This window comes from Hylobates moloch, unplaced genomic scaffold (genome assembly GCF_009828535.3).
Source record: "Hylobates moloch isolate HMO894 unplaced genomic scaffold, HMol_V3 SCAFFOLD_11, whole genome shotgun sequence".
In the NCBI taxonomy this organism is placed as follows: domain Eukaryota; kingdom Metazoa; phylum Chordata; class Mammalia; order Primates; family Hylobatidae; genus Hylobates; species Hylobates moloch.
In genome coordinates this window covers 43421795-43448495 of record NW_026652286.1, presented here as the reverse complement: position 1 = coordinate 43448495, position 26701 = coordinate 43421795, and the positions used below count along the sequence as shown (strand labels likewise).

The 26701-nt window shown below is 41.3% G+C and overlaps 1 protein-coding gene across 2 annotated transcripts in view; it reads left to right on the top strand.

Annotated features, from left to right (window-relative positions):
- The first annotated feature begins 1595 nt into the window (after positions 1-1595).
- The window catches only part of RRM1 (ribonucleotide reductase catalytic subunit M1), a 45071-nt gene continuing 19965 nt past the window's right edge, over positions 1596-26701 (top strand). Inside the window, exons 1-8 of one of the 2 annotated variants that reach the window (XM_032166812.2) lie at positions 1596-1839; positions 8849-8937; positions 13148-13325; positions 14532-14632; positions 17067-17126; positions 19023-19062; positions 19322-19484; positions 25533-25674. In XM_032166812.2, coding sequence (XP_032022703.1) covers positions 1821-1839; positions 8849-8937; positions 13148-13325; positions 14532-14632; positions 17067-17126; positions 19023-19062; positions 19322-19484; positions 25533-25674 — 792 coding nt within the window. In that variant the 5' untranslated portion in view covers positions 1596-1820. Of the gene's footprint in view, positions 1840-8848; positions 8938-13147; positions 13326-14531; positions 14633-17066; positions 17127-19022; positions 19063-19321; positions 19485-19508; positions 19518-25532; positions 25675-26701 lie in introns of those variants that run through there. The other variant, XM_058446938.1, reaches the window with a different exon arrangement.

The following is a 26701-nucleotide window of genomic DNA, read 5'->3' as shown; positions in this document are numbered from 1 at the left end:
CCCCTGCTGGCTTTGACTCTCATTGTGTTCTCTGTGCTGTGGCATGACGGGATGAACAGACAATCTTTCCTTTGCCCAGGGAAAATAAAACTTGAATGCACATACCCAGAAGCTCTGTGGGCAGGGTTACCAGATAAATGCAGGATGACCAGTTAAATTTGAATTTCAGATAAACAGTTTTTAAAGTATAATTTTCTCCCATGCAGTATCTGGGACACATTTCTATTTGCTAAATTGGGAAACCCTATGTCTGGGTAAACTTGACCCTATCTATCCTATAACTTCACTTACGACTTTTAAAAAACATATCTATTTAATTTTTCTTTCTTGTTTTTTTTGTTTTTTTGAGACGGCGTCTCGCTCTCTTGCCCAGGCTAGGGGTGCAATGGCGTGATCTTGGCTCACTGCAACCTCTGCCTCCCGGGTTCAAGCGATTCTCCTGCCTCAGCCTCCTGAGTAGCTGGGATTATAGGCGCGTGCCACCATGCCTGGCTACTTTTTGTAGTTTTAGCGGGGGGGGGGGGGGGTTTCACCACGTTGGTTAGGCTGGTCTCGAACTCCTGACCTCGTGATCTGCCCACCTTGGCCTCCCATAGTGCTGGGATTACAGGAGTGAGGCACCGCGCTGACCTAATTTTTCCATTTTTTGTAGAAATGGGGTCTCACTATGTTGCCCAGGCTTATCTCAACACCTGGCCTCACACGATGCTCCCGCCTTAGCCTCCCAAAATGCTGCGATTACAGGCTCACTTATGACTTTCCATGATTTTTGAAATTACTTCACAGGGAGCCTGGGCAGCTTCTGGAGGGCAGTGAGAAATCAACGAAAAGGCTTTAGGGAAAAGATGCCACAGATGAAATTTAATAAAGATCGCTTTGGGTAGCCCAAATCAGAAGCTTCTACACCAGCCTTACATATTAGGGTTCTCATCTATTCTTATTCTCCACTTTAAGTCACCAAGTCCATCCTACCTCCACAAGGCAAATACCCTGTCTCTGCCACCATCCACTGAAGAACCCTAAAAGCAAATGGGTACTGACCCTGCCCTGCTTAAAATTCTCTCAGGGCTCTGATTTGCGTCAGGATAAAAATCCAAACGCCATTGGCCTTGCGCGGTTTTCTTCCAGTTCCAGAGTGTCAGTCCTCTGGCCGATCTAAAAGCCCTGGGGCTCCAAACTGCCCACGGCTGTGGAGCCTTGGTTGGAGCCCACAGCGGACGGCAGTGTTAGGATTATTATAATAAATGTCAGAGCAAGAAAAACGTTCCGGCCGGTTAGGTTTTGTTATTTCAAAAATAACAAATTAACCGCCTTTCCTCCGGCGGAGACGCGCAGGCGAGAAGGGCGGTGCCTGACCCAGCGGGCTCTGGGGCTACGCCAGGGGCCCAAGGGTCCCGAACTCGGCTTGCCCACACAAAACATGGCGGCAGGAGAGCAGCATTTCCGCCGGACCTGTCCATATCCAATGGGGCCCATGGGAGAGGCGTAGTCTTCTGGGTCTTGCCCAGACTCAACATGGCGGCTACAAGGCGCCTGTCTTAGTCTGTGAAGCCTACCCTGGGCGTGGGCCGTAGCGTCGAGTAACGTCACTCGAACCCCGTCGCGCCCCTTTGTGCGTCACGGGTGGCGGGCGCGGGAAGGGGATTTGGATTGTTGCGCCTCTGCTCTGAAGAAAGTGCTGTCTGGCTCCAACTCCAGTTCTTGCCCCTGAGCAGCGCCTGGAACCTAGCCCTTCCCACTCTGTCACCTTCTCGATCCCGCCGGCGCTTTAGAGCCGCAGTCCAGTCTTGGATCCTTCAGAGCCTCAGCCACTAGCTGCGATGCATGTGATCAAGCGAGGTGAGGGGGCGACGAGGTGGGCGAGAAGGAAGGTGAGGGGATGCGGGCTGCCGCCGCCGGAGCTGATGGCCAGCCCGCCCGCCCGCCTTCGCTGCTTCCCGCCTTTCCCGCCTTTCCCGCCGCGGCCTTCCGCCCTGTAAGCCCGCTAGGCCTTCTGTCTTTCGTCAGCCTGCCCCGAACCTCCTTCGGGCCTTCAGGCTGCGCCCCCTCGGCTTTGTCATCCTGCCGCCTTTCAAAAGGATAACACTTACCCTGTATCGAGTAGTGACTGCGTACGCCGTGCACTTTCCAGGCACTATTTTATTCCTCTCTACAAGCCTCTGAGAGAGATCATTAGCTTATTACAGATGGGGAAACTGACGCTCAGAGCGAGGTTTCGGCGACTGACCCAAAGTCACCCATAGGTGACAACACAGTTTGATTTGAAAACCGTAGGGTTGGTGAGCCGTCTTAGGCACAGCGTCGGGGGGCAGCTAGGAAAGAAGGAGGGGGCCTCTTTACCTTACATAGGCACTTGTCAGTTTACTGATCTCTTTTGTGGGGTGAGGATAGGAGTGTGGGGTGGAAAAAACAGATCCCAGACAGACAGCACCCTCGAGTTCCTCTCCCTTCATGGGAAGAGATACTGAATCGGAGAAGAGTGGCTGAGACATCTTCTGACAAGATGGGGACTGGGAAGAGTCAGGAACTTGTATTCTTTCTCAACAGTTCTTTTTCATTAGACTTGCCGAGTCCCTGCTTTGTGCCCAGCCCTTTGCTTGGCTTTGTGAGATTGTAAGAGGAGACAGTCCCTGCCTTGGGAATAGGCTTAATCGGGTTGGAAAAACAAGAGCAACATACTTTTAATAACCACATGAGATATGTATGAACAAGTTTTGAGTTGAACCTACTCGCCTTTGTTAAAGCAATACAATTATTTCAAAATTGTAGGCACTTAGTAAATACTGGTTAATCGACTCGTTGTTTCTGTTTTGTCCTCTAGGCTGTGAACATTTCAAAGATGGAGACTTGTTTGAGACGGAGTCTTGCTCTGTCACCCAGGATGGAGTGCAGTGGTGTAATCATAGCTCACTGTAACCTTGAAGTCCTGGGCTCAAGCGATGCTCTTGCCTCAGCCTCTCAAGTAGCTAGGACTGTAGGCATGCACCACCATGGGTGGCTAATTTTTAAAAATTTCTGGTAGTAAAGGAGTCTTGCTGTGTTTCCCAGTCTGGCCTTGAACTCCTGGCCTCAAGCCATCCTCCCTTTCTTGGCTTCCCAAAGTGCTGGGAATACAAGCAAGATGGAGACTTTTCTGTTCACATTTAGCACAGGACCTGACATGAATAGATTCTTAAAGAATGAATGAAAATAGACCTGACATGAATAGATTCTTAAAGAATGAATGAAAATAATTGTTTCAAAATGTAGGACATGATGAATGCTGTGAATAAGCAGGTAGTTGATTTGGTTTAACTACAGCCAATGTCCAGATTGGTTTAACTACAGACAAGGGTTGGAAAGGTGGACAGTAGTGGCCCTTCTTGTTTTTGGTATCTTGAGAACATCATTCTGTGAATTTTCCTAGCTCACATTTTAGCTGACCAAAGAGCAAAATACATAGTGCACTTTTATTGATCCATTCATAAGAGTGAGAGGTCAGCATCTGTTTTTGTATTTTTATTTTTTTACATTATTATTTATTTGTATTTTTTTAGAGAAGGAGTCTCGCTTTGTTGCCCAGGCTGGTCTTGAACTCCTGGGCTCAAGCAATCCTCCCACTTCAGCCTCCCAAAGTGCTTGGATTACAGTGCCGGGAGCCACCGCACCTGGCTTGAGCATCTATTTTTTAATTCTTTAGATATGGGAGAGATGTTTAGGGTGGTCTATGATAAGTCAGTAACAAAGATGAATTGAAAATGTATGGACTTAGATGACCAGAATGGGTAAAATTCAACTCTGTGTTGAATTTTTAACCTTTTGAGTCTACTTCTAAATACTTCTGTTTAAAAAGTGCTACCTTGGCTGGGCGTGGCCGGGCATGGTGGCTCACGCCTGTAATCCCAGCACTTTGGGAGGCTGAGGCGGGTGGATCATTGGAGGTGTGGAGTTTGAGACCAGCCTGGCCAACATGGTGGAACCCTGTCACTACTAAAAACACAAAAGTTAGCCGGACGGTAGAGGTTTGTGCCTGTAATCCCAGCTACTCAGGAGGCTGAGGCAGGAGAATTGCTTGAGCCTGGGAGGCAGAGATTGCTGAAATCATGCCATTGCACTCCAGCCTAGGCGACAGAGTGACACTCTGTCTCAAAAAAAAAACAAAAACAAAAAACCACAAAGTGCTAGCTATAACTAGCTCTAAAAAGCAGAGCTTATTTTGTTTCTCATTCCTTCATAGAGCACAGTTTGATCCAGATGGTTCATGCTGTAGATTCTGCCATTGTAGCATTCAGCAAGACTTAATATACAACATGTACTTAGATTTGTTTCTTTCTTTATGTTTTTTTATATTTCTATGTTTCTATATTTTAATGTTTTTTAATATGCATAGGGTTTTTGGTTTTCTGGACTTTTTTTGTCCCCCCTTATTTTTGGCATGTCAGTGGAATAGCAGACTAACTCCTATAGTTTTTGTTAATTTTTTTTTTTTTGAGATGGGGTCTTGCTCTGTTGCCCAGGCTGGAGTGCAGTGGTGAGATGTCAGCTCACTGCAGTCTCTGCCTCCTGGGTTCAAGAGATTCTCCTGCCTTAGCCTCCTCAGTAGCTGGGACTACAGATGTGCGCCACCACGCCAGCTAGTTTTTGTTATTTTTAACAACAAGGGCAACTGGAAGTTGACTTTGAAGTACCTACTGAATGTGCTAATGTCTTGCTAAACACTGTGAGGGCAGTAATGGAGAAGGCAGCAGCTCTATCTTCAAAGAACTTAAAATTGTTAGGGATTTAGGAACAATCCATGTGAAAATTATTAGAAGAGAATAGTAGATGAGTTTTTTTCATCTGCTTTCTTGAGCTATTTTTCCTAATGGGAGAGTATTATTCCTCAAGGAGATTATGGGTAAAAAAATAAACATTGAGAACCATTGCAGTAAATGACAAAGTAGCTGACTGAGTTGTAAACTGTTTTGGAATTTAGTGTAGTATTTTCAAAACTTTGGATTGTAACTCACAGTAAAAAACAAAACATTTTACAGACATACGTGTATATATGTGGATACACATAAAATGATACAAAAGTTTATGAAATAATGTCTTTGAAAGCATCCATTTGCGCTCTAATCTTTCTTTTATTCCAGATTCTTTCCCTATCCCTCCCTGCCTCCCTTCCTTCCTCCCTTTCTCCCTCCCTCCCTTCCCTCCCTGCCTGCTTCCTTCCTTCTTTTCTCCCTCCCTTCCTTCCCTCCTCCCTCCTCTCCCCCTTCCCCCTCCCTCCCTTCCTCCCTCCCTCCCTCCCTCCTTTCTTTCTTCCTTCCTTCCTTCCTATTCCATTCACAGCCTGCTATATTATTTTACAACTCTGTGTGGATACCATGCTGTGCACTGGGATTGCAGTGATGAGTAGGCAGACATGGTTCCAGCTTCCAAAGATCCTACAATCAATTGAGAAAGATAGACAAATAAAGAAGTAATATGATAAAATATGATAAATACTCTGATAGGTAAAGTATAGGCAGTAGAGGCCATTCAGTTATTCATAAAGCATTTATTCAGCACCTCTTTGTGCTAGGAACTGTTGTAGGCATTAGAGATTCTGCAGTGAACAAAGCTAAATTACATTTCTCATTGAGTTGACATCTTGGTATGGGTGGGAGTGGTAAGTGTATATAAGAAATCAGAAGTAAACATAATAATCAGTTAATTTCAGATACTGATTAATGAGATGATAGTAAAACAGGATCATGTGATAAAGATGAATGAGAAAATAACCTTGGATTAGGTAGCCAGGAAAGGCTTCTCTGAGCAGCCAACATTTGAGCTGAACCCTAAATAGTATTAAGAGCTAGTAATGTGAGATCTGTGGCCTGAACATTCTCCGCAGAGGGAATTAGAAAGTTTGTATCTTGTGGAAAAGGCATGCATCCTTGGTCTTACAGGATTAGGGAAGTCTTCCTGAAGAGAGAAGAATGAAAGCCAGTTTATAGCCAAGAGGAAATCACCCTAGTATGCTAGAGGATTTTTTATTTTATTTTTTATTTTTTGAGACGGAGTCTCGCTCTGTCGCCCAGGCTGGAGTGCAGTGGTGTGATCTCGGCTTACTGCAACCTCTGCTTCCCGGGTTCGGGCAATTCTCCTGCCTCAGCCTTCCAAGTAGCTGGGATTACAGGCGCCTGCCAGCATACCCAGCTAATTTTTTTTATTTTTTATTTTTAGTAGAGATGGGGTTTCACCACGTTGGCTAGACTGGTCTCGAACTCCTGACCTCAGGTGATCCGCCTGCTTCGGCCTCCCAAAGTGCTAGGAATACAGGCATGAGCCACCATGCCCGGCTGGCTAGAGGATTTTGAAAGAGGAAGAGGTCAGTGTGAGTTAAAAGTGGTTGAGACAGGTTTTATGGAGGTGTGAGATTTGGAGGATGAGTAGGAGTTAGATGTATGGAAAGGTGGAAGGGGAACCTTTAGGCAGAGTAAGGTATAAGCAATGATGTGGATATGGGAATGGGAGACCCTCTTGGGACTTATATTTCACAGGGAACAGTTGAAGAGATCTGGGGCCAAACTAAGAAAGGCTTTGCTTGAGAGAAGAGGATAATGTAGGCAGTGAGAAACAGGGATTAGTGATGTGATAAAATCAACATCTGGCTTGAAAAACTAACCAAGTGGAATGACAGAATAGAGAACCGTGTGTCACTGGACCTTTAGATCTTTAGTCTGCCTCCTGTTCTCAAGTGTGAGTTAAGATTAGTTACCAATGCACTTTTTTTTTGTCAGTTTCCTGATTGACTTCAGAACTTTTGGCAGTTGTAGAATTTTCTTTTTGCTAAGTTGCTTTCCCCCCCACTGCATGTATAATTGCAGAACGCTAATGTTGCTTTGTGGTTACCTGCTTGCTTAGTTATCCAATTGCTAGAGCACTGAGGTTTCAGTCCCAGTGCCAGCCAGTTAATTTATTCCGTTCCAGAGTTAAATGCTGCAGATGTGAGCCTGATCAGAAAATTATCACAATGGTGATCAGAAAGAGAGGGGCTAACATATCAGTGTAGAAGAAAAAGCAACTTGTTCTAGTGATAATGGGTTAATAGTGATTGTCTTACTGTTCATTTATTCTTCATCAAATGTTTGAGAACTTGCCTTGTTCTAGGCACTAAATTTGAGAATACAGATGTGAATGAGAGGGCCAAATGTAAACATATTTAACATGTTTCTTATTGGTTACTTCAGGTTGAGTATCCCTTATCCAAAGTGCTTGGGCCCAGAAGTGTTTTTTAGTATTTGGATTTGTTTCAGATTTTGGAATATTCGCATTATACTTACTGGTTGGGCATCCCTAATCAGAAAATCCAAAATCTGAAATGGTCCAAGGAGCATTTTCTTTGAACATTGTGTTGGCATTGAAAAAGTTTTGGATTTTGGAGTGTTTTGGATTTTGGAATTTTGGATTAAGGATACTCAGCCTATAGTTACAATGGATTGTAGGTGCACAAAGGAGACAAAAACTAAATCAGTGTGAGACACTAACATTTATTGAGTGCCTATTGTGTATCACATACTGTGATTTTTTTTCCCCATAGAAGCAGCTTTATTTTATAATGAGGTATAGTTGTAACTATGCCAAAGTTGTTACAACAAAAGCACTTTTTACCTTATCTAGTTTTATTGTCACAGCAAACTGATGAGGCAAGTAAAATAGATATAATAATTAACCCCTTTCTACAAATGAAGATCTATGAAATGACTGATGGTGTTTTGTGGCTTGTCTAAGGTTAAGGCTGTTTGGTGGTTGGATATATTCACTCTTCCGGGTAAGAATAAATAAAGGTCGGATGAGCTACTATTTGAGGTTAAACTAAGAGTAGTAAGACTTTTTTGTCTAGAAGGACAAAGATAAATCTAAGTCCAAAATCATGAAAAATATTAGGTAAAATATATAGTATGTCAGATGGGGTAAGTGCTATGGAGAAAAAGCACAGAAGGGGAAGGGGGATAAGAAGAGCAAGGTTCCTATTTGGGCCATTGCAATTTAAAATGGAATCATCAGGGAAAGCCTCATTGAGAAGGTGATGACATTGAGCAAAAGACCTAAAGGAGATATATAGCAAGAAGGCCAGGTTGTCAAGGTAGAATAGGAAGGAAGGTGGGAGAGTTGGAGGTGAAATTGGGAAGTGGGTGCACAGGACAGGTTGTATAGGATTCTGTGGATTTTTTTTTTTTTTTTTTGAGATGGAGTTTCACTCTTGTTGTCCAGGCTGGAATGCAATGGCATGATCTCAGCTCACTGCAACCTCCGCCTCCTGGGTTCAAGCAATTCTCCTGCCTTAGCCTCCTGAATAGCTGGGATTATAGGCCCCCACCGCCACGCCCAGCTAATTTTTTGTATTTTTAGTAGAGACGGCATTTCACCATATTGGTCAGGCTGATCTCAAACTCCTGACCTCAGGTGATCCACCTCCCTTGGCCTCCCAAAGTGCTGGGATTACAGGCGTGAGCCACCAGGCCCGGCCTGTGGATTGTTTTAACGATTTTGACTTTCATTCTGGAGATCATAAGCCACTACTATTAGGAGTTTTGAAGGAGGTAATGATAAGATTCTGAGTTTAACTTTTAAAGGGTAATTTTGGCTGCCATGTGGGATAGGGGGAAAAATTTAAGAAGTTATCTGTAAATGTCTGTCTGTATAGAATTCATACTCTTTGAAGGTGACATCAGAGAAGACAATCTCTTCATGAATCTTTTGAGGGGGCCGGAATCTTTTCTGTGAAATAGCATTTCATGTTGGTCAATTTACATGTTAATTACATTTGATTCTTTGACACTGTAGTCTTAATAATTGCTAACATGAATTTAATAATTGCTAATGTGATTTGATTCTTTAGATGGCCGCCAAGAGCGAGTCATGTTTGACAAAATTACATCTCGAATCCAGAAGCTTTGTTATGGACTCAATATGGATTTTGTTGATCCTGTAAGTAAATATGGTTTTTATGTTGGGTTCCTTGTTTCATGTGTTTCTTTCCATTTGTCTCTTATCCCTGGACCTTCACTCACCTGATATACTTTGGTATTCTGGCTATGCCCTTCGATATAAAATTTGGATTCATTGCTTAAAACATTTTTTTTTTTTCCTTAATTTTGGTTCTGTCCTGTGAGTTCTCACTTTTCAGAGAACCATGAATGTGAGTAAAGAGGAAAATTTGATATTAACATTTAATATCAGATATTTCCTTGAGTAAATTGTTTTATTCATTAGTGGAAAAGCCTAGGCCAGGCACGGCGGCTCACGCCTGTAATCCCAGCACTTTGGGAGGCTGAGGTGGGCGGATCACCTGAGGTCAGGAGTTCAAGACCAGCCTGGCCAACATGGTGAAACCCCGTCTCTACTAAAAATGCAAAAATTAGCCGGGCCTGGTGGCGGGCGCCTGTAATCCCAGCTACTTGGGAGGCTGAGGCAGGAGAATCACTTGAACCTGGGAGGCAGAGGTTGCAGTGAGCTGAGATTGTGCCATCGCACTCCAGCCTGGGCGACAGAGCGAGACTCCCTCTCAAAAAAAAAAAAAAGGAAAGCCTAGAGTAAAGCTTGTTTTGGAATTGTTGTTATTTAGGTAGGGACTGGTTTAAAATTTGTTTTCTGTTGTTTATGTAAAAAGATTTAAGTAATATAAAGTAGATTTCATGGAAAACATTTAAGTCAAGAACAAACTGTTCGTAAACGAGTTGCTCTGCTTTTCTCCTTATCCTTTATAACTCCTATATTCTAGACTCTCATCATCAGTTATCTGGACTGTTTTCTGTGGTCTCTGCAGTGTCCTGGACTTCCTCTAATCTTACCCTCTTCAAACTCATCTTCCACCTGACTTCTAAAATGATCTTCCTTAAATGAGAATCTCTAAGAACTCTTTTTTTTCAAATCCACCCATATTTCCATCTCCTTATTTAGGTATCTTATCTGTACTGCTGTAAAACCTGTGCTCATCTCATAGCTTTAATCATATAGTATGGAAATTAATTATAGATCTTTCTCCTCCCCTAGAATTGAGGATGGGCTGTGTATCTTATTCTTGTGATATCCTCAGTGCTTGACATGTATCTAATTAGCCACTTGACCAAAGTAAATTTGGTCAAGAGAAAATGATTTTATGTATCTTGAAAATATGTTTATTGTAAATTCTCTTTTATATCGAGGACTTAGGCAATAATTAGAATAGTAGAATGTTAGAGTTGGAATGAACCTAAGAGTCCATCCCATTTCATCCTTGGTTTATAGATAAGAAAGTTCCAAAGAGAGAGAGGAGTGACTTAAGTTAGTGGGAGTGTAGGGAGAAGCACCTAGGTCTCTTGACTCCTATATGTTCTATTGCCTCATGCAGTAGTACATTTTAGAGCACAGGAGTGTTGCAGCATCCTCAAACTTCCTAGGGTAGATTCTGTTGAAAAACTGCTGGTGCACATCTGTAATACCAGCACTTAGGGAGACTGAGGTAGGCGGATTGCTTGGGCTCAGGAGTTTGAGACCAGCCTGGGCAACATGGTGAAACTGCCCAGGTGCAGTGGCGCAATCTTGGCCCACTGCAGCCTCCACCCCTGGGGTTCAAATGATTCTTGTGCCTCAGCTGGGATTACAGGCATGTGACACCACGCTATATATATATATATATTTTTTGTATTTTTAGTAGAGACAGGGTTTTGCCATGTTGGCCAGGCTGGTCTTGAACTCCTGACCTCAAGTAATCTGCCTGCCTTGGCCTCCCAAAGTGCTGGGATTACAGGTGTGAGCCACACTGTGCCTGCCCTCAACCCTGTTTCTACAAAAAAAAAAAAAAAAAAAAAAAAAATTAGTTGGGTGTGGTGGTGCATACCAGTAGTCCCAGCTACTTGGTAGTGGGAGGATCGCTTGAGCCCTGGAGGTTGAGGTTGCTGTGAGCTGAGATTGTGCCACTGTACTACTCCAGCACAGGCCACAGAATGAGACCCTGTCTCAAAAAGAAAAAAAGAAAAACTGTATGCTGTTAGATCTGGCACAGTTAGCACACAGATGGTATTTCATTCTGAGTTCTAATTGTTTGCCATATTGCTCTAGAAACTATTTAGAAGACTTCACTGCTCTTATACTGAACATACCTTATCTGCTGGATCTGGGAAGAAAGTGTTCAGGAGCAACTTGGGCTTAGCTATATTATAATTAGAATAGATTGCAGACTGTTAAAATAGTTACACACGTATGTGTCTTTTTTTGAGGGGGGTACGCATTGTTCAGCTGGGAAATACATTTATTTTCTGTTGGATTAAGCGGTTTCTTAAAGATTCAATAAACAGACCACTCACAACTTAGAATTTGTTTTTCTTAAAAATATATGCTAATACCTTGTGCATTACCTGTCTTAAAAACTGGAACTTATAATGTGGCCTTGAAAACAGTGAAATGCAGTGAGGTTTAATGGGATTGGGGCCAGAAGACTTGTATAATAATATAACCTTGGGCAAGTCCCAGTAACCTGAGCCTCAGGTTCTTCATGTAAAATAGGTATAGTAATAATCATCTCACAAAGTGATTGTGAAATGTCAGAGATTATCAAAGTTGATAATTACTTATCAACTTTGGTTGAGAATCATTTGAACCTCGGGGGTGGAGGTTGCACTTTGTAATTTGTGAAGTGCTAAAGAAATTTGTCATTAAATTATCATGACTCAGCCCGAAACCTGATTTATACTTTTGTCTCCTTTAATTGGCCTGATTAAAGTTTGATTCATTTGCTTTTCTGTACTTATCCTTATATGGAATTTGGGAAAAGTAAGTGTGGAGCTGGAGCCCTGATCACTTAGGGAGGATCTGAATGAAAAATGGGGAAACCCTCATATAGAATCAGTCCGTTGGGAGAATTTGAATGAAAAATAGGGAAATATAGAATCATTAGTATGTTTTCAGCTATTTCCCTGTGAGACTAATCGATTTAAAGGCTATACTTAGATTTTTTTTAATGACACCTTCATTTTATATGTAGTATACATTTTCTGATAGTTCTGCTGGGTTATGCATTCTCATTACTAAGTTTCCCACTGCCCACCATTCTGAAAGATAAATTTTCAGAGAAGTAAGTTGTCTTATTCTTTGTTTGAGACCGGGTCTCACTGTGTTGCCCAGGCTGGAATGCAGTGCCATGATCATAGGTAGCTCAGTGCAGTCTTGACTTCCTCAGCACAAGCAATCCTCCCACCTCAGCTTACCCTGTAGCTGCAACCACGGGCACTTACCACCATGACTGGCTAATTTTTTTATTTTTAGTAGGGATGGGGTCTCATTATATTGCTCGGGTTTGTCCCAAACTCCTGGGCTCAAGCGAGCCTCCTACCTTGGCCTCCCAAAGTGTTGGGATTACAGGTGTGAGCCACTGTGCCCAACCTGTCGTTTTTTTTGAGACGGAGTCTCGCTCTGTCGCCCAGGCTGGAGTGCAGTGGCACAATCTCGGCTCACTGCAAGCTCCGCCTCCCGGGTTCACACCATTCTCCTGCCTCAGCCTCTCTGAGTAGCTGGGGCTACAGACGCCCGCCACCGTGCCCGGCTAATTTTTTGTATTTTTAGTAGAGACGGGGTTTCACCGTGGTCTCGACCTCCTGACCTCGTGATCCGCCCGCCTCGGCCTCCCAAAGTGCCAACCTGTCGTTTTTATTGTGATGCTAATTTGATTGTTTTCTTTTTTCTTTCCTTTTTTTTTTTTTTGAGACAGGGTCTCACTCTGTCACCCAGGCTGGAGTGCAGTGGCATAATCACAGCTCATTGCAGCCTCAGCTTTCCGAGTAGCTGGGATCACAGGTGTGTACCACCACACCCAGCTAATTTTTTTATTATTTGTGGAGATGGGGGGTGGGGTGGTGGAGGGGGGGGTCTTCCTAGCTTGCCCAGGCTGGTCTCGAACTCCTGGACTCAAGCCATTCTCCCACATTGGCTTCCCAAAGTGCTGTGATTCTGGGTGTGAGCCACAATGTCTGGCTTTTTTTTTTTTTTTTTAATAGGGTCATGAACTGCTAAGCTTAAGTGATCCCCTCACCTCAGCCGCTGAGTAGCTGGGACTATAGGCATGTACTACCACACCTGGCCATGATGGTTTTCTTAATTACTCTTTTAAGGAAGCTATTGTTTCTTGGGAAAGCTCAAGTAATTCTTGGTTTTATTTTTGTAGGCTCAGATCACCATGAAAGTAATCCAAGGCTTGTACAGTGGGGTCACCACAGTGGAACTAGATACTTTGGCTGCTGAAACAGCTGCAACCTTGACTACTAAGCACCCTGACTATGCTATCCTGGCAGCCAGGATCGCTGTCTCTAACTTGCACAAAGAAACAAAGAAAGTGTTCAGTGGTAAGTCTGGGGTGAAAAGTAAAAATTTAGTACTCTCAGAAAAGTAATAAGGGTACTAGAAATAAATCTTGACTGTTTAAAGAAGCAAATATGGCTAGATGGGGTGGCTTACACCTCGAATCCCAGCAATTTGGGAGGCCAAGGCAGGCAAATCGCTTGAGTCCAGGAGTTTGAAACCAGCCTGGGCAATGTGGTGAAACCCCATCTCTACGTTTTAAGAAAAATCTAAAATTATAAAATAGACCGGGTGCAGTGGCTCACGCCTGTAATCCCAGTGCTTTGGGAGGCCGAGACAGGTGGATCGCTGAGGTCAGAAGTTTGAGACCAGCCTGGCCAACATGGTGAAACCCTGTCTCTACTAAAAATACAAAAAATTAGCTGGGCGTGGTGGTGGGGGCCTGTAATCCCAGCTAGTCGGGAGGCTGAGGCAAGAGAATTGCTTGAACCCGGGAGGCGGAGGTTGCAGTGAACTGAGACTGTGCCACTGCACTCCTGCCTGGGCAACAGAGTGAGACTCCGTCTCATAAGTAAATAAATAAATAGCAAATATGTAAATTAGTGGGAAAGAGCAGACTACAATTTCCTATTTCTCCATGCTGCCTATCTGCTGCATAAAAAGGTTGATGGATCTTTGTTTTTTAAGTTTTTTATTCTCTCTTTTTAAATTTTTTTTTTTTTTTTTTGAGATAAAGTTTTGCTCTTATCGCCTAGGCTGGAGTGCAATGGTGTGATTTGGGCTCACTGCAACCTCCGCCTCCCGGGTTCAAGTGATTCTCCTGCCTCAGCCTCCCAAGTAGTTGGGACTACAGGCGCCCATCACCACGCCCAGCTAATTTTTTGTATTTTTAGTAGAGACAGTTTCACTGTGTTAGCCAGGATGGTCTCAATCTCCTGACCTCGTGATCCACCCACCTCGGCCTCCCAAAGTGCTGGGATTACAGGTGTGAGCCACCGCGCCCGGCCCAGGAATCTATTTTAAACTACCAGAGCTTATAATCACTTTAACTCTAGAAGATTGTTTCCTTAAATGAGGCATTACATATTTCTTCAACATATATGTGTTTATTGAGCACTTTATATGCTAGGCATTGAGTTGGGTTGAGATAACAAAAAGGGTTGGGAACCACTGTTTTCAACTATTACCTAAAGATTGAATTAGCTGTTAAGTGGTCTTGATATCTTTTCATTTTTTGTTATATTTTTTAGATGTGATGGAAGACCTCTATAACTACATAAATCCGCATAATGGCAAACACTCTCCCATGGTGGCCAAGTCAACGTTGGATATTGTTCTGGCCAATAAAGATGTATGTATAACACTTTTCTGGTGGAAATTTTTTGAGAGTCTTTTTTAATAATGCACACATTTTAGAAAATTTAAACACTACAAAAGATACAGGTAAATACTAATTCTGTTTCCTGCCCTGATTCCTGATTTTCCTCTCTAGAAACAACTTTATCATTTTAAAATGTATTTTTCCAGAGCTATTTTGTATGTACATGTGTGTGCATACATGTGTATGTGTGTACCTACATATTTTTCTTTTAGGGGTACTGTACTGTGCATACTGTTTTCATTGATACTTTTTTCACTTGTAAGTATATCTTGTTTGTTTTATATCAGGCTTTATGAATTTATCCATTTTTTATAACAGTTGTATAATGTTCCATTTTGTAGATATATTGTCACTGTATGTATGTGTAAGAATTCCTTTAGTGATCATTATTTGTTTTTTGTCTTTTCACTGCAGTGAATATTCTTGTATGGTAGGTGTTTTGCTCATAGATGAATATATCTGTAAGATAAATCCCTTCAGTAGAATTACTGAGCCCATGTGTATGTGAATTCAAAATTTTCATAGGCATTGCCAAACTGACTGCCAAAAAGTTTGCTCAGGTAAAATTTTACAAGCTCATGCTCAGCAACTTAAAAATTATCCACTTGTGTTTGAACCTGTTTCTTAACTAGATGCCAGAGGACAGAAGGGAAAAGATGTAGCCTAGCCAGCCCTTTTACACACAGGATTTATTTACCATGTATATCTGGACAGATTAGAGACCAGTTTTAACTTTAGGTAATACAGTGATTAGGCCGGGCACGGTGGCTGACGCCTGTAATCCCAGCACTTTGGGAGGCCGAGGCGGGTGGATCACGAGGTCAGGAGATCCAGACCATCCTGGCTAACACGGTGAAACCCCGTCTCTACCAAAAATACAAAAAACTAGCTGGGCGTGGTGGCTGGCGCCTGTAGTCCCAGCTACTCGGGAGGCTGAGGCAAGAGAATGGCGTGAACCCAGGAGGCGGAGCTTGCAGTGAGCCGAGATTGGGCCACTGCACTCCAGCCTGGGCAACAGAGCAAGACTCAGTCTCAAAAAGAAAAAAAAAAAAAAAAAAAAAAAAGAATGATTAATTGACTGTCTCTCTAAACATGTATCTGATGTTAAAGAGACTAGGAGAAAACTGAGTTGTTTGTGTGTTGTTAATTTGTGTAATCTTGAAGACAAGTTGAAGACAAAAACACAGCAGCAGCAGCAGCAAAACCTGTGTCTAAAAATATACCTATTGATAGTCAAGTATTTCAGTTCTCTAATATTCATACTGGGTCCATACCTGCCCAGTATGAAGGCAACAAAGATGACCTTAAAATTTTAAAAGAAAAGGAAAGCAAGCTTTCGTATAGGTTTTTCTAGTCCTTAGATATGGATCATTATGTAGAAACACTGTTAGTATTTTGAAAACCTGGCTCCTTTTTTTTCTATCCAAAATTATTATTTGTACGTTATTGCTTTTATTTTCCTCTGAATGGCTTTGTAGCCTACAAAAACTCTGTAATAATGACCAGTTATGCTATAAAATCTTACTGTTACAATAGTTGTTTGTTGGAAACTTGTTAAAGGACCATAGATTTTGAAGAGCCTCAGAATTAACGTAAGCCTGCTTCCTGTCATTGTTTATTATATATCCTGGTTTTTTTTTTTTTTTTTTTTTTTGAGACGGAGTCTCGCTCTGTCGCCCAGGCTGGAGTGCAGTGGTGCAATCTTGGCTCACTGCAAGCTCCGCCTCCCGGGTTCACGCCATTCTCCTGCCTCAGCCTCTCTGTATAGCTGGGACTACAGGCGCCCGCCACCACGCCCGGCTAATTTTTTTTGTATTTTTTAGTAGAGATGGGGTTTCACCGTGGTCTCGATCTCCTGACCTCGTGATCTGCCTGCCTCGGCCTCCCAAAGTGCTGGGATTACAAGCGTGAGCCACCGCGCCCAGCCTTATATATACTGTTATATGCAGTTTGAGGTAGGCTAGCTTTTAAAATAAATATATATATATATTAGTAAATATGTGGTACCAATACTTTTGGATTAATAGCCAATCTAAAAACATGTTTAAGGATGATAATATAGTCCCAATTATGCTCATGTTTTTTTCCCCTTTCAAAACATACTATAAACATAATAGTAAAAGCTTGGAAAATCACATTTAATCTCACAACATATATTTATGTATTATCTTCTAGTGTTTTCATATACATGTTTTTAAACCTAATTAGGATACTTAATTTATATGTATTGTTTCTTTTTTTTAGAATGTTAGATGGACTTCTATTCTACCGTAATAATACTTAGTGTTATTTCATTGTATCCTGTGTTGATTTTAGTTCTGGAGTCAGGGCTGAGAGATAACAGATTTTGTGAAAATAAGTAATTATTTTAATTTAATTATGGGTTCTTTTTCACCCCTATCAGCGCCTGAATTCTGCTATTATCTATGACCGAGATTTCTCTTACAATTACTTTGGCTTTAAGGTAAATAATGGGTTTCAAGTATGTGGGGATTTGTACTTAAATCATGAAATACAGGATTTTGTTTATGTTTTAGTGACAGTTATCACGGCCATAAGTTGTTTGGAGTTGAGGTGGATGTGGGGAATTAGTGGGGTTAAGGTAACGGCAGTTTGAATTAAGGCAAAGGTAGCTTATCTATTTGCAATTTTTGAATTTTCCACATATTATTCTGGATGACCTGAGGAGTTATGCAGATAAATTACCATAAGTATTTCATAACATTCTAAGTATTTTTGCGTTGATAGGCAGTATAGTGTAGTGTAGTGACTGAGAACATGAATGTCAGTGTCCACCTGAATTCCAGTCTCTGCTCTATTTCTTATCAGCAAGTTATTTAATCTCTCTGTGCTTGTTTCCTCCTTTTTAGAATGGGGAGAATATAAAATTACAACAACAAATTTAATTAAAAAAAAATTTTTTTTTTGAGACTGTGTCTCACTGTGTCGACCGGGCTGGAGTACAGTGGCGCGATCTTGGCTCACTGCAACTTCCGTCTCCTGAGTATAAGCAGTTCTCCTGCCTCAGCCTCCTGAGTGACTGGGACTACAGGCATGCACCACCACGCCCAGCTAATGTTTGTATTTTTAGTAGAGACGGAGTTTCGCCATGTTGGCCAGTCTGGTCTTGAACTCCTGACCTCAGGTGATCCACCCACCTTGGCCTCCCAAAGTCCTGGGATTACAGGCATGAGCCACTGCGGCCAGTTTAGTTAAAATTTCAATTTAAAGTGCCTATAACAGGCTGGGTGTGGTGGCTTATGTCTGTAATCCTAGCACTTTAGGAGGCCGAGGTGGGCTGATCACCCGAGGTCAGGAGTTCGAGACCAGCCTGGGCCACGCGGCGAAATGCCTCTCTACTAAAAAATACAAAAATTAGCTGGGCATGGTGGTGCATGCCTGTAATTCCAGCTACTTGGGGGGCTGAGGCAGGAGAACTGCTTATACTCAGGAGACGGAGGTTGCAGTGAGCCAAGATTGTGGCACTGCACTCCAGCCTGGGTGACAGAGTGAGACTCTGTCTCAAAAAAAAAAAAAGGTGCCTATAACAGACTAGGCACTGCTCTAAACAACATATACACTCATTTAATCCCCTGAGGAATCCCTGATGTATATGTTGCTCATTTAATCCCCATGAGGAGTCTTCAGGGGATTAAATGAGTGTAATGAGTGTATATGTTGCTTAGATCAGTGCCTAGTCTGTTACAGGCACTTTTTAAGTGTTAGCTGTTGTGAAGTTGATGATGATGATGATGAATGCTACAACTTCTGCTGTTAATGTGTATAGAGCTGGCTTTTTCCAGACATTTTCATGCAGTCTCTGCCGAAACAAAAGTGCCAGTGAGGAGGCTGAAATGGGAGGATTCCTTGAGCTTAGGAGTTCGAGACCAGCCTGGGCAACACAGGGAGACCATGTCTCTACAAAACGTTTTCAAAAGTTTTTTTTTTTAAAAAGTGCCAATGATAATTCTGCCTAACATGGCGAAACCCCGTCTCTATTAAAAATAGAAAAAAAAAATTAGCTGGGCGTGGTGGCCGGCACCTGTAGTCCCAGCTACTCGGGAGCCTGAGGCAGGAGAATGGCGTGAACCCGGGAGGCAGAGTTTGCAGTGAGCCGAGATCGCGCCACTGCACTCCAGCCTGGGCGACAGAGTGAGACTTCGTCTCAAAAAAAAAAAAAAAAAAAGTGCCAATGATAATGTTCCAGATGAAGCTAGGAAGAGTAAATGTGCTATTCTTTTCATTTGAAATTTTATAGAAACAGCGAAGATTTAAAGAGATTGCCTTATTGTGGATGATATATCCACTGCGTCTTTAAAAACGGTGCTCTGAAAATTTTTTGTTGTTTCTCTCTTTCTAGACGCTAGAGCGGTCTTATTTGTTGAAGATCAATGGAAAAGGTGAGAAATGAACATGTTTGTGTGTTACATTTTCTACTCATTATATTGAATGTATAGCTTTGAGCTATAAGTCTTAATATTCCTACTTAGACTCTAGATAACATTTTGGACATTAGGTTTAGTTTGTGGATAATTGTCCTGTTTATTAGTATAAAGTTTTTCTAGTTTCCTTTTGGTATCCTTTTCTAAAATTCAAATACGTATCTCAACCTACTTTTTCTGACGTCTCATCGTGTGAAAACTCCTCTTTTGTCTATAGTGGCTGAAAGACCACAACATATGTTGATGAGAGTATCTGTTGGGATCCACAAAGAAGACATTGATGCAGCAATCGAAACATATAATCTTCTTTCTGAGAGGTGGTTTACTCATGCTTCGCCCACTCTCTTCAATGCTGGTACCAACCGCCCACAACTTTCTAGGTAGGTGTTTTGAGTACACCCACAACTTTCTAGGTGTGTGTTTTGAGTAGGGAAATAAACCTTGACCTGAAGAAACTGGGCAGTTCATCACATAAAAGATAATTTAATGAACTTTTAATAGCTGCCTGCTCTGATTAAATGAGATTTAGATTCTGGAAAGATCTCTGACTGTAATGTGGTAAATGAATTGGAGGAAAGGCAAATGCTTATAACAAAAATGTTCTAAAATTGATTGGATTGTGATGGTTACACAACTCTGTGAGTATATTAAAAGCCATTGAGTAGTACACTTTAAATGGGGAAGTGTATTATTTGTGAATTATATTTCTTTTTTTTTTTTTTTTTTTTTTTTTGAGACAAAGTCTCACTCTGTCACCCAGGCTGGAGTACAGTGTCGCGATCTCGGCTCACTGCAACCTGTGCCTCCTGGGTACAAGCAGTTCTCCTGCCTCAGCCTCCCGAGTAGCTGGGATTACAGGTGCCTGCCACCACACCCAGCTAATTTTTGTATTTTTAGTAGAGATGGGGTTTCACCATGTTGGTCAGGCTGGTCTTGAACTCCTGACCTCAGGTGATCCACCCGCCTTGGCCTCCCAAAGTGCTGGGATTATAGGCATGAGCCACCATGCCTGGTGTGAATTATATTTCAATAAGGTTGTTTTAAAAAGAAAGTAAGTGCCAAGAACTAGTTAGGGGACTCTTATAGCAGTTTATATAAGAAATTGTGGTAGTCTAGATTAGGGAGGTGAAAGTAGAAATTGACAGAAGCAGATAGATCAAAAGATATTTAGGGCCAGGCATGGTGGCTCACATCTGTAATTCCAACACTTTGGAAGGCTGAGGTGGGAAGATCACTTGAGGTCAGAAGTTCAAGGCTGCCGTGAGCCATGATTATGCCACTGCACTCTAGCCTGGGCAACAGAGTGATACCTTGATTAAGACAAAAGTATATATAAAAGATATTTAGGCGGTCAAATTGACAGAATATGGGTCAAGAATGGTTCTTGCATTTATGGATACAGTAAGTAACAGGATTAATGATGATGCCGTTTGTTGAGAAAAGGAACACTAACAGTCTGGTAATACATTAAAAAAAAAAATATGCCATTATCAAGTTGGTTTGTTTCAGGAATTCAAGAACATGGTAACATCAAAAAATACATTAATGTAATTCATTGCATTAACATTTTATGCAGTTTAATGCTCTTTTATAATAAACACTTTAGCAAAATTGATATAGAAAATAACTTCCTAATTTGGCAAAAGATATCCAATAAAAACCTAGATGTATCATCTCTTTTTTCAGCATGGTAGTGGAGGCCTGAGCCAGCATTGTAAAATAAGAAAAAGAAAAGATTGGAAATCAGGGAACAAAACTGTAATGATTTGAAGAAATGATTTTTACATAGGAAACTCAAGAGCATCTGCAGACACATTATTAGAAATAAAAGATTTCAGCAAAATATCTGGATATAAGTTCAGTATACATCAATCACTTACGTTTCTGTACTTTAGCTGTTAGAAAATTAAGTCTTAACCTACAGCCATGCATTACGTAACGATGGGGATATATTCTGAGAAATGTGTTGTAAGGTGATTTCCTTGTGCAAACATTATACAGTGTAATTATGTAAGCCTAGATGGTATAGCCTACTACACACATAGGATATATGGCATGGCCTGTTGCTGCTCATAGGCTACAAACCTGTGTAGCATGTTACTGTACTGAATACTGTAGGCCTTTGTATTACCATGGTAAGTATTTGTGTATCCAAACATATCACAGTAAAAGTACCCTATAAAAGATAAAAAATGGGCCAGGCGCGGTGGCTCACGCCTGTAATCCTAGCATGTTGAGAGGCTGAGGCGGGTGGATTGCCTGAGCTCAGGAGTTTGAAACCAGCCTGGGCAACATGGTGAAACCCTGTCTCTACTAAAAATATAGATATAAAAAAATTAGCCAGGCATAGCAGTGTGCACCTGTAGTCCCAGCGACTTAGGCTGAGGCAGGAGAATTGCTTGAACCCTGGAGGCAGAGGTTGCAGTGAGCCAAGATCACGCCACTGCACTCCAGCCTGGGCAACAGAGCGAGACTCCGTCTCCAAAAGAAAAGATAAAAAAAAAAAAAGATAAAAAATGATACATCTGTATAGGACAGTTATCATGAATAGAGCTTGTAGGACTGAAAATTGCTTTGGGTGAGTTAGTGAGTGAGTGGTGAATGAATGTGAAGGCCTGGCTGGGCGCAGTGGTCCACGCCTGTAATCTCAGCACTTTGGGAGGCCGAGGCAGGTGGATCACGAGGTCAGGAGTTCAAGACCAACAGGGCCACATGGTGAAACCCTGTCTCTACTAAAAATACAAAAATTAGCTGGGTATGGTGGCAGGCGCCTGTAATCCGCTACCTGGGAGGCTGAGGCAGGAGAATTGCTTGAACCTGGAAGGCGGAGGTTGCAGTGAGCCAACATCGCACCACTACACTCCAGCCTGGGCAACAGGAGCGAAACTCTATCTTAAAAAAAAAAAAAGGCTGCGTGCAGTGGCTCACGCCTGTAATCCCAGCACTTTGGGAGGCTGAGGTGGGTGGATCACAAGATCAGGAGATCGAGACCATCCTGGCTAACACGGTGAAACCCTGTCTCTACTAAAAATACAAAAAAAAAAAAAAAAAAAAAAAAAAAAAAAAATGAAGGCCTAGACTGTACAAACATTATGCACATTAATTTATTTTAAAAATATTTTCTTCAATAATAAATTAACGTTAGATTACTGGATGACCACTGTCGTATGTATAGTCCATCGTTGACTTTTTTGTTTGTTTTTAAGACAGAGTCTCACTCTGTTGCCCAGGCTGGAGTGCAGTGGCATGATCTTGGCTCACTGCAGCCTGCACCTCCCAGGTCTAAGTGATTCTCCTGCCTCAGCGTTACAAATAGTTGGGATTACAGGTGTGCGCCACCACACCCAGCTAATTTTTATATTTTTAATACAGGTGGGGTTTCACCATGTTGGCCAGGCAGATCTCAAACTCCTGACCTCGAGTGATCCGTCTTCCTTGGCCTCCCAAAGTGTTGGGATTATAGGCATGAGCTACCATGCCCAGTTTTTTAAGTTTTTTAGAAATTTCTCTAAAACATGATTAAAGGACATTAAATAATAAATAAATGGAATAGATTCAATTTTATAAAAATGTCAGTTTTTTCCAAGTTAAAGTATAGATTCAAAGTAATTCTAGTCAAAATCTCAACATACTGATTCTACAATTCATGTGAAAGAGCAAAAGACTGCCCAAAAATGTCAGGTCCAAATTCCTGGAACCTGTAAACGTTACCTGATAAGGAAAGTGGTCTTTGTAGGTATGATAAGGATTTTGACATGGAGAGATTATCTTGAATTATGTGAGTGGGCCCTTAATCCAATCAAAAGTATCCTTGTAAGAGAGAGGCTGAGGGAGATGATGACTCACAGAAGGGGAAAAAGTGATGTAAAGATGGAGGGAGAAATTGGAGTCACGTGGCCACAAAGGAGAGCAATTAGCCACTAAAAGCTGGACAAAGCAAGGAACAGATTCTCCCTCAAAACTTCTGGAGGGAGCACTCCAAAAAAAAAAAAAAAAGTGAGTTGCAGCCATTGTGACTCTTAATACCTCCACTTACCTTTTTTTTCTAAGATGGAGTTTCACTCTCGTCACCCAGGCTGGAGTGCAGTGGCACGATTTTGGCTTACTGCAACCTCTGCCTCCCGGGTTCAAGCAATTCACCTGCCTCAGCCTCCTGAGTAGCTTGGATTACAGCACGCGCCCCCACACCCAGCTAATTTTTGTATTTTTAGTAGAGATGGGGTTTCTCCATGTTGGCCAGGCTGGTCTCGAACTCCTGACCTCAGGTGATCCACACGCCTCAGCCTCCCAAAGTGCTGGGATTACAGGTGTGAGCCACTGCGCCTGGCCCTACTTCCACTTATATCTCGATAGGAGAATATATAATATGACCTCAGAGCAAAACACCATAGAGCAAAACATTGGAAAAATTGACTACATTACAATTAGAAACTTCTGTGAACCAAAAACAAGTCAAATAACAAGTTTCACACTTCGAGAGGCCAAGGCGGGTGGATTACCTGAGAGGTCAGGAGTTTGAGACCAGCCTGGCCAACATGGCGAAACTCTGTCTTTACTAAAAATACAACTATTAGCCAGGCATGATGGCATATGCCCATAATCCGAGCTACTCAGGAGGGAGACGGAGCTTGCAGTGAGCCAAGATCATGCCACTGTACTGCAGCCTGGGCAAAAGAGTGAGACTCCATCTCAAAAACAACAACAACAACAACAACCACCCAAAAAAACAAGTTTCAGACTGGGAGAAGATATTTGCAACATGTTAACTATTGAGAGATTATAAGAAAAACAAGGCCAGGTGCAGTGGCTCCTGCCTGTAATTCCAACACTCTGGAAGGCCAAAGCAAAGGCTGGCTTGAGGGCAGGAATTTGAAACCAGCCTGGGCAACATAGTGAGAGCCTGTCTCTACAAAAGTAGAAAATTAGCCAGGCGTGGTGGTGCACACCTGTAGTTCTAGCTACTTGAAAGGCTGAGGCGGGAGGATCGCTCGAGCCCAGGAGGTCAAAGCTTCTGTGAGCTATGATCATGCCACTGCACGCCTGCCTGGGTAACAGAGTTAGACCCTGTCTCAAAAAAAAAAAAAAAAAAGAAAAACAGAAAGCCAAATAGAAACATGGGCAAGGGCTATAAACAAATAATGCATGGAAGAAAAAACTTGATTGGCTAATAAACATCTGAGATGTTAAACTGTGCAATAGGAAAATTAAAATTTTATATATATATATATTTGATAAAAATGAAAAGGCTGACAATTCCAAGCATTGACAAGAATGTGGAGCACAAGGAAACCTCATACATTGCTAGAAATAGATTCGTCCATCCACTTTGGAGAATCTTTAGTTAAGTGAAACGTGTGTATATCTTTTGACCCAGCAGTTCCTCTCCTAGGTTCATATTGTACAGAAATGCTTAGAGATAAACACAAGGTGATGTGTTCAAGAATTTTTATAGCAGCATTGTTTGGAATTGCAAATGAATTGGAAATAATCCAGATGTTCATCAACAGGCACATGGGACAAATGTATTGATATATTTATACAATAGAATACCTTATAGCAATGAAAATAAAGTTTGTTTACATGTATCAAAAGGATTAATTCTGTAAAACAATATTGAATTAGAACAAGTTGCAGAATGATAAACAGATATGCAGCCAGAAAAATTCTAAGTGTATAACATGTAAAAATGTCATAATGGAAATGCTTGAAAATGTTAGAGGATTGCAATGAGGGTATATTTGTGGTGTCTCATTTTTTGAGGTAGGTGGCAAGACAGAGTATTTGTTACATCATTCTCTATATTTTTCTGAATGTCTGAATATTTATATAAACACCTAGTCAATAGATAGAATCCATTTGCATGATTGAATATTCAAGGCAGTGAAGAGATTATTGATAGAGTAAGGTTCCTGAGGTGGGGAGCAGGTTGAGATCCAAAGTGGAGGTAAAGGGGTTGTCTTTAAAAAGACTGTAAAGGAGCTATAATTTTGATAGACATATCAAAGAATTGGTTGACAATTGGATAGATTATTTTCATAAATGTTTGTTTTTCTTGCCTTACTAACAACCTGAAAAGGCGGTGATGTATGTTTATGAATATGCATGAGAAAATGTGAAAATGGCATGTTTGCAGTCTGGTGAAAATGTAAGCTAATATTTTAGACTTATTATAAGACTTCCTCCTAGGCTTATTTACTTACTATCTAGAGGAGGCAGCAAGATGATTTTAAAATAATATTTCGATATGTTTTATTGTGTCATGTACAGTAAAGTGGGTTTTCTTCTTTGAAAAACACTTAGGAACTTTCTAAACTTCAATTCTTCTTTTTTTTTTTTTTTTTTGCCTTAGTGTCTTCGTGTTGAGTAATCATTTTTATGACTCTTCTTCATTTCCTTGCTCTAAGTTGAGACATTTTTTTCCCCTGTAGCTGTTTTCTTCTGAGTATGAAAGATGACAGCATTGAAGGCATTTATGACACTCTAAAGCAATGTGCATTGATTTCTAAGTCTGCTGGAGGAATTGGTGTTGCCGTGAGTTGTATTCGGGCTACTGGCAGCTACATTGCTGGGGTAGGTTTCTTCCATTTGACTTTTAAAGGGGGATTCAAGTCTAAAAGCAACCAGATTTATGGTTGAGAGGGCATATGCTATTTTTTGGGAGTCCTGGGTCTCTGTTAAATTACTAAATGGCTATGTGACTTGGAGTGAGTCATTTTACTTCTGGCTTCATTTTCATCTATGTTATTAGACATTTAGATTTGACTAGATAATCTCTAGAATCCTTTTTAGCTCAGGTTTTAGAATTCTGGCTTATTTTAGCAGTAATAAGAGCAGTTATCATTTATTGATTGCTTACTGTATGTTAAGTTTGTTATAAATGTTTTACATGAAGTACTCATTTGACCCTTACTACAGCCCTATGAGGTAGCTATGATTATAGACTCATAATCATGAGTGGGAATTTTATTCCTTAAAATAACCTTGTGAATAAAGGTACCATTGTCTAATTTTACAAGTGAGGAAATGGAGACTTAGAAAGTTGTTACTTTCTGAGATCAATCACTTAATATGTGGTAGAGCCAGGATTCAAGATTTATGCATTGACACATTATGATGTAAACTTCAGCCCTTTGTTAGTTTACTATTCATTGGGAGTCAAGATAACAGTTTTGAGTTAGACCTGGATTTAAATCCTAGCTCCACTACTTAACTAGTAATGTGGCCTAGAGTTAGTTATTTTATGTCTGAGTTTGTTTCCTTTTCTGTAAGGTGAAGAAAATATCTAACCCTGTAGAATAAAGTTCCAGAAGGAAATTATTCCATTATGTTGTGTTTTGGAGGTGCTGTGATATATACAGCACTTGACACAGTGGTAGAGTGAGCTGTTGCTCACTTATCTTTCTAGACTGTTTAAAGGCTTGTGTTGGGATCAGAAGGGTTAAAGAATTTGATGAAGTTATCTTCTAGTCATAGGAGTCTCTATTTTCTTAACATCATTCTAGAGTCCACTTATTGCTGAGAATCTCCTTTTACCTTATGTATTGCCCTGATATAGCTATTGCATGTAATTCTTATTGTAAATTGCCTTGATTTCTTT